The 17,179-nt window shown below is 39.5% G+C and overlaps 1 protein-coding gene and 1 long non-coding RNA gene across 2 annotated transcripts in view; one reads left to right on the plus strand and one right to left on the minus strand.

Moving 5' to 3' along the window:
- The window catches only part of LOC132541431 (uncharacterized), a 610,114-nt gene that overhangs the window by 260,048 nt on the left and 332,887 nt on the right, over positions 1-17,179 (plus strand). The gene's annotated exons all lie outside the window — the stretch shown is intronic.
- Positions 1-17,179, minus strand: part of SLC44A5 (solute carrier family 44 member 5) — a 182,515-nt gene that overhangs the window by 68,592 nt on the left and 96,744 nt on the right. Inside the window, exon 4 of the mRNA XM_060201013.1 lies at positions 916-1,000. Coding sequence (XP_060056996.1) covers positions 916-1,000 — 85 coding nt within the window. The remainder of the gene's footprint in view (positions 1-915; positions 1,001-17,179) is intronic.

Here is a 17,179-nt window from a genome sequence, read left to right on the forward strand (position 1 = left end):
GAGAGAGAGGGAGAGGGAGAGAGAGAGAGAGAAAGGAAAGAAGTAAAGATTGAAAGAGAGAAGGTAAAAAGTAAAGAGTGAAAGAGAGAAAGAAAGAAAGAAAGAAAAGAAAGAAAGAAAGAAAGAAAGAAAGAAAGAAAGAAAGAAAGAAAGAAAGAAAGAAAGAAAGAAAGAAAGAAAGAAAGAAAGAAAGAAAGAAAAAGAAACAAAGCCCGGGGGTGAACTCAAGGCCTCTTATATACAGGATGCAGGGACAATAGAAATACCACGGCGGGGGTCGGGCGGTGGCGCAGTGGGTTAAGCGCATGTGGCGCAAAGTGCAGGGACCAGCGTAAGGACCCCGGTTCGAGCCCCCGGCTCCCCACCTGCAGGGGAGTCGCTTCACAGGCGGTGAAGCTTGTCTGCAGGTGTCTTTCTCTCCCCTTCTCTGTCTTCCCCTCCTCTCTCCATTTCTCTCTGTCCTATCCAACAACGAATTGCATCAACAAGGGCAATAATAATAACCACAAAGTAGCTACAACAAGGGCAACAAAGGGGAAAAAAAATGGCCTCCAGGAGCGGTGGATTCATGGTGCAGGAACTGAGCCCAGCAATAACCCTGGAGGAGGAAAAAGAAAAAAAAAAAATACCACGGCATCACTCCATCATTCATGCAAGTAGCCTGGTACTTTCCACGGTGTTCCTTTGTAGTGACAGGACTTATACATGGTAAAGCAAATGTTCTACAGAATAATGTGTCTCCCACCCACTCCCTCAGGTTATTCTTAACAATAGTTTATCGTGGGGGAAAAAATCTATATAATTCAAACGTAAATAACATAGAAGTTGGAAATCCTCCATTATGAATTCCATTTTTTCCTGAAGTCTAGTATCTTAGTCAATAAAATCAACTAAAGCAAAAGTAGCCATACTTACTCATTGGGGGTGCCCTTCTGGCCACAGAAGTGGCCCTTGCTGTCTGTAGGATAGGCCACTCTCCTGGGGTCGCCGTGTACCCAGGCTATAGAAATAAGAAAGTACAAAAACTCTATCAGCAACAGTTCGCTAAATTCAGTCTAATTTGAGAAATTAGAATGCACTACTGCAACACACTGACCTAATCCTTCAGTCACAGAAGATTATTGACTTTCTTGAAAAAGTAATTTCTTAATGAAAAGTAAAATAAAATATGGATGAACCAGAAATCACATTGCTTGTATTCTCCTGGGATTCATCTGGGCTGTAGCCAAAACATGAGGTAATGCACTTAGAAAATGGCATTTGTTAAGATGTGAATTGGAGTGCATACTACAAAGGCTTGGTTGGCTAGAAGTCACCTTTTTCTAGGTCCCAGAATTCAATTACTTCATCCATGAGCTAATAAATTCACAGTAAACATCGTGATGTAATTCTTGTGGGTTGCATTTAATTGAAAACCATTAAAGGATTTAAGGAAATAAAAGTATAATTCCCACTTCAAACAGACTAGTTCTTCATGATTTTACATGACATGCTAGAAGCACATAGTAGCAACTTCATGGGCAACACAAAATAAAGACTGAATAATAAATTTTGCCTGATAGTCTCGAAAGCTTATTATAAATATCAAGTGATCTCATACATCATGAATAACCAAGACCATTCTATTTTCTCTGAAGGAACTGATTTATACAAATTCATGTTATTTTTCCAGCTATTATTAATGTGACAGTTATAGAACCATACCAAGTTACAATAATTAGCTAACATTTGGTAAAACAGTCCTTAATTCTAGCCAAATATTCTTTTTAAAAAATATTTATTTTATTTTGTTGCCCTTGTTGTTTTATTGTTGTAGTGATTGTTGCTTTGTTATTGATGTCGTTGTTGTATAGGACAGAGAGAAATGGGATGGGGAAGACAGAGAGGGGGAGAAAGACAGAATGGGGGAGAGAAAGATAGACACCTGCAGACCTGCTTCACCGCTTGTGAAGCGACTCCCCTGCAGGTGGGGAGCCAGGGGCTTGAACCAGGATCCTTAAGCCGGTCCTTGCACTTAACCCGCTGTGCTACAGCCTGACTCCCCTAGCCGAATATTCTTACTTCTCCAATGTGATTAATATCATTCCTAAAAATCCAGGAATATACTGACATTGGTCATCTAGTGCTCACTTCTGCATATGGAAAATATATCTCTTTGTTCTTTGCACCTTTTTACATTTGCCCAGTTATCTCCCAGCCCATATTTACTGGACTTGTCAACTTAAGTTATAATCCAGTCCCACATAGCTTGTGTGACTTGGAAAGATAAAAAAATTCAATTCTGAATCGCAATTTTAATATGGAAGAGAATTCTTTTCTCAATAATTTTTCTCATCTATTCAAGCTTGTCTTTTTAGCACACTAAGCACCCAGAAATGTCTCCTCTGTGCATTTTGCTCCAGTGTCATAGAGGCCAAATCAGTTTCATCTCCTAATGCCTTCTTATAACAAACTCCAACTCACTCAGGTAGCTACATATCTTTTTTATTTCCCAGAATAAAAAGAATCAACTGTAAATACAATAATTAAATGGCATCTAAGATTCAATGTGTAATGTCTCTAGATATTATTTCATTACATTCTGTATTTATTTGTTTGTTTGTCTGTTAATTTACCAGAACACTGTTGAACTCTGGCTTATGGCGGTATGGAGGGTTGAACCTCAGATTTTGAACCCTCAGGCATGGGATTCTCTTTGTATAACCATTAATGCTATCTACCCTGCCCTTCCCTTCTGTTTTTATTTCTTAATTTGTCACCTTTTGGCTAGACCTATACTTTTACCTATTTTCTGCAATGCTTTCTTTAAGCCTGCTCTGAAATGTCTTGTTCCTTTCTATGCAATTATGAATTCATTAATGGGCACTTACCAAAAACATGAAACATTTGGATTGCTAGGTTTACTAAATATATTTGTGACCCTAAACAAGTCACTTAACTGCATGGAGACTTGGCTGGTTTTCTAGTTTATAAGCTGGCATGATCTCACTCACAGGTGTAATGTAAGGGACAAAAGTGGAAAGGGAACACACAAAGTAAAATTTGGACTGGGTATTCTGGATTGCACCAAAGCAAAAGACTCTGAGGAAGGAGAGAAGAGAAAGGATAGAGAAGGGGCATGATGCATGATGGCGGAAAAGGACCCTTTTGGAGGTGCCAGTGTTTTGCAGACACCTACCATGAAGAGATGAGCAACTGTACCCATGGGTCAGCAACTGTACTGTGAACCATTAACCTCCCAATAAGGTGATTTAAGGAGGAAAAAGAAGGAAAAGAGAATATGAAAGTATAAGGCTTACCATTACACTCAGCATACAATACTGATTGTGGTGATATTACTTCCTTTTTTATTTGGGCTTCCTTAAAACCAAACTCTGAGACAAAGACTCAAAGTCAGTCAATTTGAAGGGTTATTCTAAGAAACTTTAGTAGGAGTAAGGACAGTAAGCAGGGGAGAGATCAAATGCAATAAAGAGTTTGTTAATAACTGGGATGTTGTGGGCAGTAGGGTCCGGCAGGGAACTTCTGAAGAACCATACTTCTTCATGTAGAATAGGTCTGTCAGTAGCCATAGCTGATAGCAAACTCAGAAGGATTGAGCAGACGTGAGGTGGGGGCACCAACAGCATCTGTTAGGATTTTCTCTCTTCTTCATCATCAATAAATTAGAGAATTTACTCGGTGTCACCGTGTCCCATATTAGAAACAAATATCCATATAGTTCATGTTCAAATTCTCAAGAAATACAAAAAGGAGAGAAAAGTCTGTAGAAGACTTACTCAGACAAGAGGTGGACCCTGAGAAAGACTGAAAACTGATTCAGACTTAATAAAGTGTCCAGGAGTAGAAGACATATTACAGACTGAAGGTACAATATAATACCACATAGTATAATATTTATGTTGTATAATATAGTGTGCAAAAGCTTCCATTTTTTTAACTGCTCACAGTGTATCAAGTACTGTGCTGAGTTTCATTTGAGTTGCACAATGACTGTAAATGGAAAATCACAGTAATCCTATGTGATTTTTTTTTTTTTAGATAACTGCAGCTCGAGAGTTTAATTTTTATCCCCAGATCACATGGCTTTTAAGTGGTATAAACAGGGCTTATTCTTTGGTGTGTTGCATGCTAGGGTACCTACTTTAACCACTAGACTATTGTGATTATAACACTGTCTGCTCAATGATAGATAAGCAATGATCTTGCTAACAGGGGCAAACAACAGGGATATCAGATAAATAAGGATCAGCCATATGTTGGTGGTAGGAAAGAAGGTGATACAGGTAGTTTTGGAACCTTTGTCAATTTAAAAAGAAAAGCTTTGTACTTGGCAGGAGAGGGAGAATAGCTGACTGGGGAGAAAGGGGGTTATGATGGAAGTGCAAGGAAGAAATTCTCTTGACTTTCCAGTTCTACTGAATTGTGACAGGTGGCTGAGTTTACTAAGCTGCTGCTACACCTCTCTACACAGCCTCTGGCACTGAAGTTGCATTGCAGATGGCTGTGTTTGAGACGGAATATCAAGTCTTTGAGCTGAAAGCTGTAAACTGCAAGGACCAGTTTAAGTGTAACCAAGTCACCTCAGTACCCAATTTTCTTTATATTCCTCAATTCCACATCTACCTACAACTTCACTGGGGAAATGTGGCAAGGTGGGAGGAGGATAAAAGGAATATGAGCAATAACCATTCTGTCTGTTAATGAAGAGGTTTTCACATTTTAATCCCTTTCTAAGAATTTTTATATTCATGGCACTGGAAGAACTATGCTGTTAGCTACCACATGGCTGACAGATATTGCAGCCATTAACTACATGTGCCGACTGAGAACATCAATGTGCATTATTTGAGCTGAGTGCCGTTATCAGTGCAAAATACTCACCAGATATCAAAGAAAAATGTAAACTAATAACAACATAAACATCTCAATAATTTCATATTGATTATATTTGAAATAATAACATAGTTAATAAATATCTTAAAATCAGATTCACCTCTTTATTTTCACTCTCTCAAATTCTGACAGTAGAAAATTTGACATTACTCATGTAGCTTACATTAAGTTTATCCTAGACAGACCTGTTTGTTCTAGCCTGTTTCCCCCGCAAATCCTAAGTCTCTTATACAATGTAATTATGTAGTGTCATAACATCACAAATCGGTCTTTATCCAGACCATCACATCCACCACATTGCTATAAGAAATAGTTTCTTTTGTAATCTTGAGATACATAATTATGTACATGCATACATAATTCCTCTACAAAACCAATAAAGCATCTGGTATAGAGCTGAAGATAGGTAAAATGGAAGAGTAGAAGGCTTGCAAGCTGGAGCTCCTAGTCTAACCCCTGGTACTGCAAGGATTAAGTGCTACAGTGTGGCTCTAAATTTTCTTATCTGAAACTCTGCCTCACATAAAATCAATAAAACAAATCTTTTTTTAAAATGCAATGTCAGACATCAGAAACAGTAGCAGCAACAGATGCTGGAGAAGTTGTGGGGACAAGGAAACTTTCTCCTGTACTGTTGGTGGGAATGTAAATTAGTCCAACCCCTGTGGAGAGCAATCTAGAGAACTCTCAGAAGGCTAGAAGTGGACCTACCCTATGACCCTGCAATTCCTTTCTTGGGGATATATCCTAAGGAACCAAACACACTCATCCAAAAAGATTTGTGTATACCTATGTACATAGCAGCACAATTTGTAATAGCCTAAACCTAGAAACAACCCAGGTGTCCAATAACAGATGAGTGGCTGAGTAAGTTGTGACATATATACACAGTAGAATACTACTCAGCTATTAAAAATAGTGAATTCACCTTCTTCACCTCATCTTTGATGAAGCTTGAAGGACTCACGTTAAGTGAGATGTCAGAAACAAAAAGATGAATATGCATGATCTCCCTCATAAACACAAGTTTATGGACTGGAGTTGGTGTATTGCACCAAAATAAAAGACTCTGGGGCAGGGAGAAGGGCTCTGGTTCTGCAACATGATGGCAGAGGAGGACCCAATGGGGGTTGAATTGTTATGTGGAAAACTGAGAAACATTATACATGTACAAATTACTGTGTTTAACTGTTGACTAAACCATTAATCCCAATAAAGGGAAAAATTAAATGCAATAAAATTATGAGTAAAGTACCCTAACTGTATTAAAAATAACAAAGAAGAGGGATTTAGAGAGAGCTCACTAAATAGAGCTGTATCATCTACAAGGACCAGGATTCAATCCCTCCCCTCATTCCACATCACAAGGGGGCAACAAGGAAAGCTTCAGTGATGGTGGAGTAGGGCTATGGTAGATCTTCCTGGGCGGAAACCAGCTTGGGCAGGTGATAGGAATTTCTCTGTAAGATGAGAAATACGTGACAGAAGCAGCCTCTCAAGGAGTTTGTAACACACGGAGAGGAGAAAAATTGGTCTATAGCTGGCGGCCAGTGTTGGGTCTTTCTTTGGTTTCAGAACCGCTATTATCTTCGTACGACGCCAAACTTTGGGCATAGACTCAGATTCCAAGATGTGGGACAGGAATGAAGCGAGCCACTTCTTTGCCGCGGGACCCAGGTTAAGAATGAGTTCTGGGGTGATTTTATCTGCTGTGCAACTCAGGCATCCAAGTTTGACATCCTCGAGGAAACACAAAAGACATGTCTCTGATATTTGATTACTGTAAAAAATGGCGACTAATCCCTAGCACTGCAAAAACGGTATCATCTGTTTTCCATCTATACCATGCCTCGGCCTCGCATGAGTTTAATGTGCAGCTTGACGATACGAGAATCCGGCATGAAGCCCAGCCAGTCTATCTTGGCGTTACTTTCGATCGCACTCTGTCATTTCACAAACATCTCATAAAAACTGCAGCAAAGGTGGGTGCCAGGAATAACATCATTGCAAGACTGGCCAGCTCCTCATGGGGCGCGAGCGCTTCCACACTACGATCATCCTCTCTGGCATTATGCTATTCCACTGCCGAATACTGTGCCCCAGTATGGTTCCGTAGCCTCCATGTCCACTTGGTCGATTCGAAATTATATTCCTCCATGAGGATAATTTCTGGAACCATCCGTTCCACCCCGGTTCCATGGCTGCCAGTTCTTAGCAACATCGCCCCGCCAGATATTCGTCGGGATGCGGCATCATCTAAGTTCATTTCCCACGTCTATGCTCGACCGGACCTGCCAATATACGCGGATATCTTCGCCCACCCTGTCCAACGCTTGACGTCTCGTCACCCAATCTGGTCCCCTACGCCTACACTGAACTTCTCTGTTCCAGACTCTTGGAAACAGAGTTGGCAGTCAGCTGAGGTAAAGAACAAACACCTCATCACAGACCCCTGCAAGTGTCAACCCGGCTTTGACCTAGCATGTTATGATTGGGCCCTCCTCAATCACTATCGAACAGGCCATGGCCGGTGCGCCGCTATGTTCCATCGCTGGGGAGCCAGAGACGACCCGAACTGCCCCTGTGGCTACAGACAGACTATGACCCACATAGTCAACGACTGCCACCTCTCCAGATTCAAAGGAGGTCTTGAAACTTTACATCAGGCTCAACCTGACGCTGTTGACTGGCTACGGAAGAAGGGCAAATGCTAGAAGAAGAAGGGCTATGGTGTCTTTTCTTCTGTCTATTTTCCCCTCTCTACTTCTCTGGAAAGTACCTCTTTCTCTACCTGCAATTTAAAAAAAAAGTCTACCTAGAGTGGTAGAATCACACAGGTGTGAAGTCTAAGAGCAAAAATGAAAAAAAAACAACAGTTAAATAGTAGGCATATCAATATACAAATGCTCATGTGTGACTAAACTGAACCATAGGATGAACTAGGTTCTTGAACCTACCAAAAGAAGTACTGAAGGAAACAGCTGTAATTGCAGGAAAACACAGCTATATTTTACAGGATATTCAAGTATGAAAAGTAGTGTTGCGATTGATTTGAGTTTCTTAGATGAACAAATTTTAGTGATGTCTAACCACAGAAATACAAGTTTCCTTTAGATTCCCCTGGTATTTAATAAAGGCATGCTAAAAAATAACATTTAATTATTATTATTATTATTATTATTATTATTATTTTTATTATTTTTACCAGAGCACCACTCAGCTCTGACTTGTGGTGTGGGGAGTTGAATCTGGGACCACAGAGCCTCAGACATTAGAGTCTATTTGCATAACCATATTGAACTTTTTAAATTTTAAAACAGAAGTAGTAGACTGAAATATTTTAAAACTGTTATCTATATGAGTGGGACTTGGAAAAATCAGACAGGAAATGGGACAATTTGGGGGCTAATTATTCCAAGCACTGCAAGACATCTTCTCTGATTCCTATCCATTAAATGTCAATGTTACCCTCTCGTCCTCAAGCATTATGACAGAAAAAGCAACTCAGTTTTTCGGGGGGGGGGGGGAACTCCTAAGCAGTGGTACTGCTCCAAGTGAAAGTCATTGGTTTTGGGGAATATTTATATATTTGACCTCTCTCAGAGGTGGTGCCATGGTAGATCATAAGGTCTTGGGTTCAATACCCAGCACAATATATGCCAGGATGATGCTCTGGTTCTCAATCTTTCTTTCATTAAATGAATAAATGAGTTAATGGATAAACAAACAAATAAATCACTAATATATATACATATATTACCACATCATTTTATTAAGTAAATATCAGTTTACAGGACCACTGTTGACATATAAGTACAGTTTCATTTTTTAACTTACTTTATTTCTAATATTTATCTTTTCTTGCTTTTTAAGTAATTTATATTTATTGTTTATTATGTTATTTTTGTATAGAGACAGAATTTGAGAGAAGAGGAGGAGGAGATACATAGATAAGAGAGAGAGGGACTTGCAGCATGGCTTCACTGATTGTGAAGCTTCCCCTGCTGTAGGTGGGGTGTTGGGTAGTATGCCAGCTCCCCTGGCTTAAAGCCTCTGTCTCTAATCCTACTTAACTAAGCACCCACATGCCTGCAGGGCATTGGTTTAATCCCCATTGGTTCACGATGTCTTTTTGCTCCTCCCCCTCTCCTTGTCACAGCCTGATTTTCACCAATCTCTTTTCGCTCCACCCTCTCTACGTCACATCCTACGTCACATGTTTCACCCTACTTGGCAAGTATATATATATAAGGACAGCATTGTGATTATAGTTAGTTTAGATAGTTTAGATGGCTTAGATTGTGCTGCATTCTACATGAATAAAGAGATACTGCTTCCCAGCCGTGAGTCCCTGGTTGTCTGTCTCTGGCCAGCGAAGCTAGTCTGACAGTGGGGAACACAGCACTACTCAGCTCTGGTTTATGGTAGTGCAGGGAATTGAGCCTTGAACTTTGGAGCCTCAGGCATGAGAGTCTCTTTTCAAAACCACTATGCTACCTCCACCTTTTTTTTAAATTTTTTTTTTTCCATTTGATAGGATAGAGAAGAGTTGAGAGGGAGAAAGAAAAACACCTGTACCACTGCTTCACTGCTTGTGAAGTTTCCTCCCTGCAGGTGGGGACCAGGGCTTGATACCAGGGCCTTGCACAAGGTAATGTGTGCACTGAGCCAAGTGTGCCATGACCTGGTCCCAGGGGTACAGTTTATCTCCCTGTGAAAGCTATCTGCACACCATACCCACTAACAACTAAACAAATTATGCAGTTCTGAAGACTGAACTGAAGGCTCCTTGCATGCAAATCATGTATATTTTCACTGAGCCACTGCATTGGCCCCTGTAACCTATGTTTTGATTGCTACCTAAGGACCTCAGAACTACAGTTATGTTGTTCCTGATTCCTGAACATGTAAAATATCAGATTAAGAGAGTCTGTTATTTTACCTTAATATTTACAAGTTTGGGGATAATCTGCTATTAATTGTAAATAACTAATCACCATATCACTTTAAAAATATACATGGATGAACCCCCCTTCCTCTTCTTAACCTATTCTCCTTCCTAGTTAACTTATTTTGCTATATTTTAAATTCATAGCTACCACTGTTAAGATTGTAGTATTTTGAAAGTACTTTCTTTTCTTTAATTTTTTATTAGTGACTTAATAAAGATTGTAAGATGTAGGGAAGAAGATTATAACATAGAGGGTAGTTTCATATAGTTCCTACCATCAGAGTTCCATATTCCATCCCCTCCATTGGAATCTCCCCAATTCTTTATCCCTCTGGGAGTATGGAGCAAAATTCTTTATGGGGTGCAGAAGGTGGAAGGAAGGTCTGGCTTCTGTAATTGATTCTGAGAGGTACTTTTTTTTGCCTCCAGGATTATCACTGGGGTTAGATGCTGGCACCATGGGGTCACTTCCCCCCCTTTTTTTATTGGATAGGACAGAGAAAAATTGAGAGAGGAGGGGGAGATGGAGAAGGAGAGAGAAAGATAAGATACCTGCGGACCTACTTCACTGCTTATGGAGCAGCCCCCCTGTCCCACAGGTGGGGAGGTCTGGGCTCGCACCCAGACCTTGAGTGGGTCCTCACACTTAGTACTATGTGCACTTAAATGGCTATGCCACCATCCAGCCCCCTGGGTGGTATTTTCTATACTGAACTGAAAAGTGATTATTTTTAGCATTATACAGTTGTCAGTGACAGAGTGCAATCCACTTCAGAAACTCCACTCACCAAGTAGGTCCTTCTCTTCCTTTTCAAGCTTTCCTTGAACATCCTGCAGTTGCTACACAATCAGTATCTTATCACCATTCATATCAAAGAAATCTATGTTATTGAGATACTAAGAATATTATTTTCTAGTACTATCTTTCATTTTCAAACATTTGCAAAGCACGTTCCTGTTGTACACTAGAGCTGAGTCAGAAGTTGCAATCATTAAAAATCCCTCTGTCCGACCCCACCAATGTGTCATGGAGCTCCACTTCCCCAGAGCCCCACCCTACTAGGGAAAGAGAGAGGCAGACTGGGAGTATGAATCGTCCAGTCAACCACCATGTTCAGCAGGGAAGCAATTACAGAAGCCAGACCTTCCACCTTCTGCATACCACAATGACCTTGGGTTCATATTCCCAGAGGGATAAAGAATAGGAAAGGGGAGGAGATGGGATACGGAGTTCTGGTAGTGGGAATTGTGTGGAGTTGTACCCCTCTTATCCTATGGTTTTGTTAATGTCACCTTTTTAAAATAAATTAAAAAAAATAATCCCTCTGCCAAGGCAGAGCCAAGATGGCAACTAGGAAACAACAGCTGGCATAGGCTCCAAACAGAAGCAGCTTTAAACCTGGGATTCTCTGGATAGGGTTGGATACTAGGCTGTCTGTCGGAGGATGAACAAGGGTGGTCAGGGTGACACCAAAAAAAGAGTCCTATAACCCACTCTTGGGTTGGCAAACAGAGGCCAAAAGGGTGAACAAAAGAAAATCTTTTTGGCTTGATTATTTCTGAACTCACCCCTCCTCTCAACCCAGAAACAGCCCCCAGGTGCTGGGCAGTTTATCTTAGCAGGTTTCCTGCTGAGCTATTTTCTTTACCAAGATTCCTGGCTCACCATGGGTATTAGTCCAAGCCTTTTTCTTTTTGTTTGTCTCCTCTTTTTTATTTTAGGTGGCTGGAGCTCTATTTGAGAGACAAAATACCCAATTAATCAGAGCCTCAGCCCTGTCTAGGAAAGTCTTCCTGGAAGTGGTTTTTTTTTTTTTGGATACTTCTTATAATTGGCTGTCTTTTCTCAGGCTACCAGCAGTCAATCCAGAGCAATCCAAGCAGCAGACTTACTGTTAGGGTTTTTTTACTCTATTTTATTTTACTATTATATACACGTGTCCCTTTTCATTCCTCCTTCTTAAGGTTGACCAAAATTAACTGTTTTTTCAATTAATAAGTGAGTGGGTGTCCTATCCATTGTGAGAGGAACTTATTTCTCTTTAACTTCCCTCCAGTTTCCTTTTTCTATCCTCCTAGCTAATTGAAAAAAAAAAAAAAAAAAACCTTTTTTCTTTTTCTTTTATTCCTTCTTTTGCTTTCTGAATTCACTGATATTCATATGGGAATTCTTTTGTGGAAGAAATCTGACTCAGAGTGGACTCTGTCTGTTTTCTACTTCCTTTTCTCTTCTTCCTATCCCTAGAATTTACAGTGGAGAGTAGATTTGCATAATTGTTTATTCTTGCTCTTTTTTTTTTTTCCTTTCTCTCTCTTTTTCTTTTGGTTTTGGTTGCTGTTATTTCTTGGACTGGTAGTGCTGTTTTGCTTTTGCTGTAATTCTGAGGTTTCTGACTACATTTGTGAAATGGCTTTAGTATAGCGTGGCTTGTACTCAAAATACAACAACTAAAGAATGACAGAGCAGAAAGATAAAAGCCACATCAGTTTAAAAAATGGTTAAATCGGGGGGTCGGGCGGTGGTGCAGTGGGTTAAGCGCATGTGGCGCAAAGCACAGGGACTGGCATAGGGATCCCAGTTCGAGCCCCTGGCTCCCCACCTGCAGGGGAGTTGCTTCACAGGTGGTGAAGCAGGTCTGCAGGTGTCTATCTTTCTCTCCCCCTCTCTGTCTTCCCCTCCTCTATCCATTTCTCTCTGTCCTATCCAACAACGAACAACATCAACAATGGCAATAATAATAACCACAACAAGTCTACAACAAAAAGGGGGAAAAAAATGGCCCAGGAGCAGTGGATTCATGGTGCAGGCACCAAGCCCAGCAATAACCCTGGAGGGAAAAAAAAAAAAAAAAAAAGGTTAAATCAAGAACAAATAAAACTGCTACCACAATGAATCAGGACAGGAGCCCAGAAGAAACTCCAAATCAGTCAGAAGTAACCATAGATAAGAAAAGTATGCAAGCAATAATAAACCCAATAATCACAGAAATGAAGACAACTATGGAGGAAAGAGCTACCAGAATTAGGGAAACAACAGATGAGACCTTCAAGGAAAATACTAGCTACCTTGAGGTAATTAGACAACTGAAAGCTGAAATAGCTGAGCTAAAAGGCCAATTAGCAGAACAAGGTAATCTTCTTCTAGCGTTTGCCCTTCTTCCGTAGCCAGTCAACAGCGCCAGGTTGAGCCTGATGTAAAGTTTCAAGACCTCCTTTGAGCTAATACTATAACTGAACTGAAGAAAGAAGCTGAGGGAAGGGAAAGCAGATTAACAGAAGCAGAAAATAGAATTAGCCAGACAGAGGATGAACTAGAGAAAACTAGGAAAGTGGTAAAAGAGCTCAAAAAGAGATTGAGAGACACTGAAAATAACAACAGAGACATAAGGGATGATCTCAAAAGAAGTAACATGAATGTTACATAATTGCCCTACCAGAGGAAAAAAACAAAAGAAGGGGAAGTAAACATTCTAGAGGAAATAATAAAAGAAAACTTCCCAGACCTAAACAACAGAAAGGGCATTAAGATTCAAGAGGCCCAGAGAGTCCCAAACAGAATCAACCCAGACCAGAAGAAATCAAAATAGATCATAGTTACAATGAAAAGACGCAAGGATAAAGAACAGATCCTAAAGGCTGAAAGAGAAAAACAAAAAGTCACATGCAGGGGAAAACCCAAAAGACTATCAGCAGACTTCTCCACTCAAACTCTAAAAGCCAGAAGAAAATGGCATGATATCTATTAAGCCCTCAATGGAAAAGGGTTTCACCCAAGGATAATATATCCTGCTAGACTTTCATTCAAACTAGATGAAGGGATCAAAACCTTCTTAGACAGGCAATAGTTAAAGGATGCAACCATTACCAAGCCTGTCCTGAAAGAGGTTCTAAAAGACCTCTTATAAACAAGAACATCATCATAATACTTGCCATATCTCAGAGCAAATAAAAAATTGTTGAATAATGGCACTACAATACATTAAATCCATAATATCAATAGATATCAATGGCTTCAACCAACCCATTAAAAGGTACAGAGTGGCAGGATGGAAAAAAAAAAACAAAAACACAACCATATGCTGCATGCAAGAATCCCACCTGACCTAACAAGACAAACACAGACCTAAAGTGAAAGGATGGAAAACTATCATACAGGTTAATGGACCACAAAAAAAGACAGGAACAGCCATTCTCATCTCTGACACCACAGAGTTTAAATTAAATAAAGTAATAAAAGATAGGCAAGGCCATTACATAATGATTAGAGGATCAAGCAACCAAGAAGATTTAATAATTATTAACATCTATGCACCCAGTGAGGGCCCATTTAAATACATCAAGCACCTACTGAAAGAACTACAAAAATACGTCAATAGTAATACAATCATAGTGGGAGACTTCAACACCCCACTCTCACAATTACACAGATCAACAAAGCAGAGAATCAACAAAGAAACAGAATTAAATGAAGAGATGGACAGATAAGACCTCCTGAACATTTTCAGAGTCCTCACCCAAAAAAACTGGAATACACATTCTTTTCGAATCTACACAGCACATCCTCAATGCCAGACCATATGTTAGGCCACAAAGATAGTATCAACAAATTCAAGAGCATTGAAATCATCCCAAGTATCTTCTCAGACCACAGTGGAGTAAAGCTAACATTCAACAACAAATAGAAAATTACTAAAAGTCATGGAATTTGGAAACTCATCATGATGCTTAATAACTGCTGGGTCAGAGAGGCAATCAAACAAGAAATTCAAATGTTCCTGGAAATAAATGAAAATGAAGACACAAGCTATCAAAATATTTGGGACACAGCTAAAGCAGTACTGAGCAGGGAACTCATAGCCATACAATCACACACTAGAGAACAAGAAAAAGCTCAAATAAACAAACTTACTGCAAGCCTTAAGGACTAGAGGAAGAGGAACAAAGGAACCCTAAGGCAACCAGAATGACGGATATCACTAAAATTAGAGCAGAAATACACAACAATGAAAATAAGAGAACCATACAGAAGATCAATGAAGCCAAATGTTGGTTCTTTGAAAAATTAAACAAGACTGACAAAACTGTAGTCAGACTCACTAAAAAAAAAAAAAAAAGGGAGAAGACTCAAATAAATAGAATTGTAAACAATAGAGGAGATATCACAACTAACACCACAGAAATCCAGAAAATCATGGGAAAGTTCCATGAAGAACTATATGCCACCAAGCTAAAGAATCTGGAAGAAACGGAAGAATTAAGAAAAAAAAGAAAAGAAGTGGAAGAATTCCTAGAAACATATGCCCTTCCAAAACTGAACCAAGAAGAACTACAAAACCTAAATGCGCCAATCACAGACAAATAAATTGAGACGGTTATTAAGAGTCTTCCCCAACAACAAAAGTACTGGACTAGAGGGCTTCACAAACGAATTCTACAAAACATTCAAGTAACAGTTAATACCTATACTTCTAAGGCTCTTCCACAAGATCAAAGAAACAGGACCACTCCCTTCCACCTTCTAGGAAGTCAACATAACCCTGATATCAAAAGCAGATAGGGACACAACAAAAAGGAAAACTACAGACCAATATCTCTGATGAACATAGATAGCAAAATATTAAACAAGATCCTGGCCAACCAGATACAGCAGTATAGCAAAAAGATTGTTTATCATGACCAAGTGGGATTTATCCCAGGGATGCAAGGAGTTCAACACATGTAAGTCAATCAATGTCATTCACCACATCAATAAAAGCAAAACCAAAAACCACATGATTTTCTCAATAGAAAAATCCTTTGACAAAATCCAACACCTATTCATGCTCAAAACACCACAAACAGTGGGAATAGACAGGAAATTCCTCAAGATAATGGAGTCCATATATAGCAAACCTACAGCCAACATCATACTCAATGGACAGAAGCTGAAAGTGTTTACCCTCAGATCAGGGACTAGATAGGGCTGTCCATAATCACCATTACTCTTCAACATAGTATTGGAAGTTCTTGCCATAGTCATCAGGCAAGAGAAAGGAATCAAAGGAAAACAGATTAGAAGGGAAGAATTCAAGCTCTCACTATTTGAAGAAGATATGATAATATACATAGAAAAACCTAAGGAATCCAGAAAACTACTGGAAGTTATTAGGCAATATAGCAAGGTGTCAGGCTACAAAATCAATGTATAAAAATCAGTGGCATTTCTTTATGCAAACATGAAATCCAAAGAAGAGTAACCCAGAAATCACTTTCATTCTGTGTTGCAGCAAAATCAATAAAATACCTAGGAATAAACCTGACCAAAGAAGTGAAAGACTTGTATACTGAAAACTATGAGTCACTATTCAAGGAAATAGAAAATAGTACCAACAAGTGAAAAGACATCCCATACTCATGGATTGGAAGAATAAATATCATCAAAATGAACATTATTCCCAGAGCCATATACAAATTTAACGCCAATACCCATCAAAGTTCAACAAAGCTTCTTTTAAGGGACTAGAACAAAAACTACAATAGTTTATCTGGAACCAGAAAACACCTAGAATCACCAAAACAATCTTGAGGAAAAGAAACAGAAATGGAGGGAGTTGGGCAGTAGCCCAGCGGGTTAAGCACATGCAGTGCGAAGTGCAAGAACCAGCTAAGGATCTTGGTTCGAGCCCCCAGCTCCCCACCTGCAGGGGAGTCGCTTCACAGGCAGTAAAGCAGGTCTGCAGGTGTCTGTCTTTCTCTCCCCCTCTCTGTCTTCCCCTCCTCTCTCCATTTCTCTCTGTCCTATCCAACAACAATAACATCAATATCAACAACAATAACTACAACAATAAAAAATAAGAGCAACAAAAGGGAATAAATAGATAATTTAAAAAAACAGAAATGGAGGCATCACACTCCAAGATTTCAAATTATATTATATGGCCATCATCATCGAAACAGCCTGGTACTGGAACAAAAATAGGCAGATAGACCAGTGGAATAGGATTGAAAGCCCAGAACTAAACCCCCACACTTAAGGACATCTAATCTTTGATAAAGGGGCCCAAAGTATTAAATGGAGAAAGGAAGCTCTCTTCAATAAATGGTGCTGGGAAAACTGGAATGAAACTGAACCACTTTATCAGAAACAAAAATCAACTCCAAATGGATCAAGGACCTGGATATTAGACCAGAAACTATCAAATACTTAGAGGAAAACATTGGTGGAACATTTTCCCACTTAAACCTCAAGGACATAGTTGATGATATAAACCCAATTGCAATGGAAGACAAAAGCAGAAACATATCAATGGGACTACATCAAATTGAGAAGCTTCTGCACAGCCAAAGAAACTA

Source organism: Erinaceus europaeus, chromosome 11 (assembly GCF_950295315.1).
Source record: "Erinaceus europaeus chromosome 11, mEriEur2.1, whole genome shotgun sequence".
NCBI classification, from domain to species: domain Eukaryota; kingdom Metazoa; phylum Chordata; class Mammalia; order Eulipotyphla; family Erinaceidae; genus Erinaceus; species Erinaceus europaeus.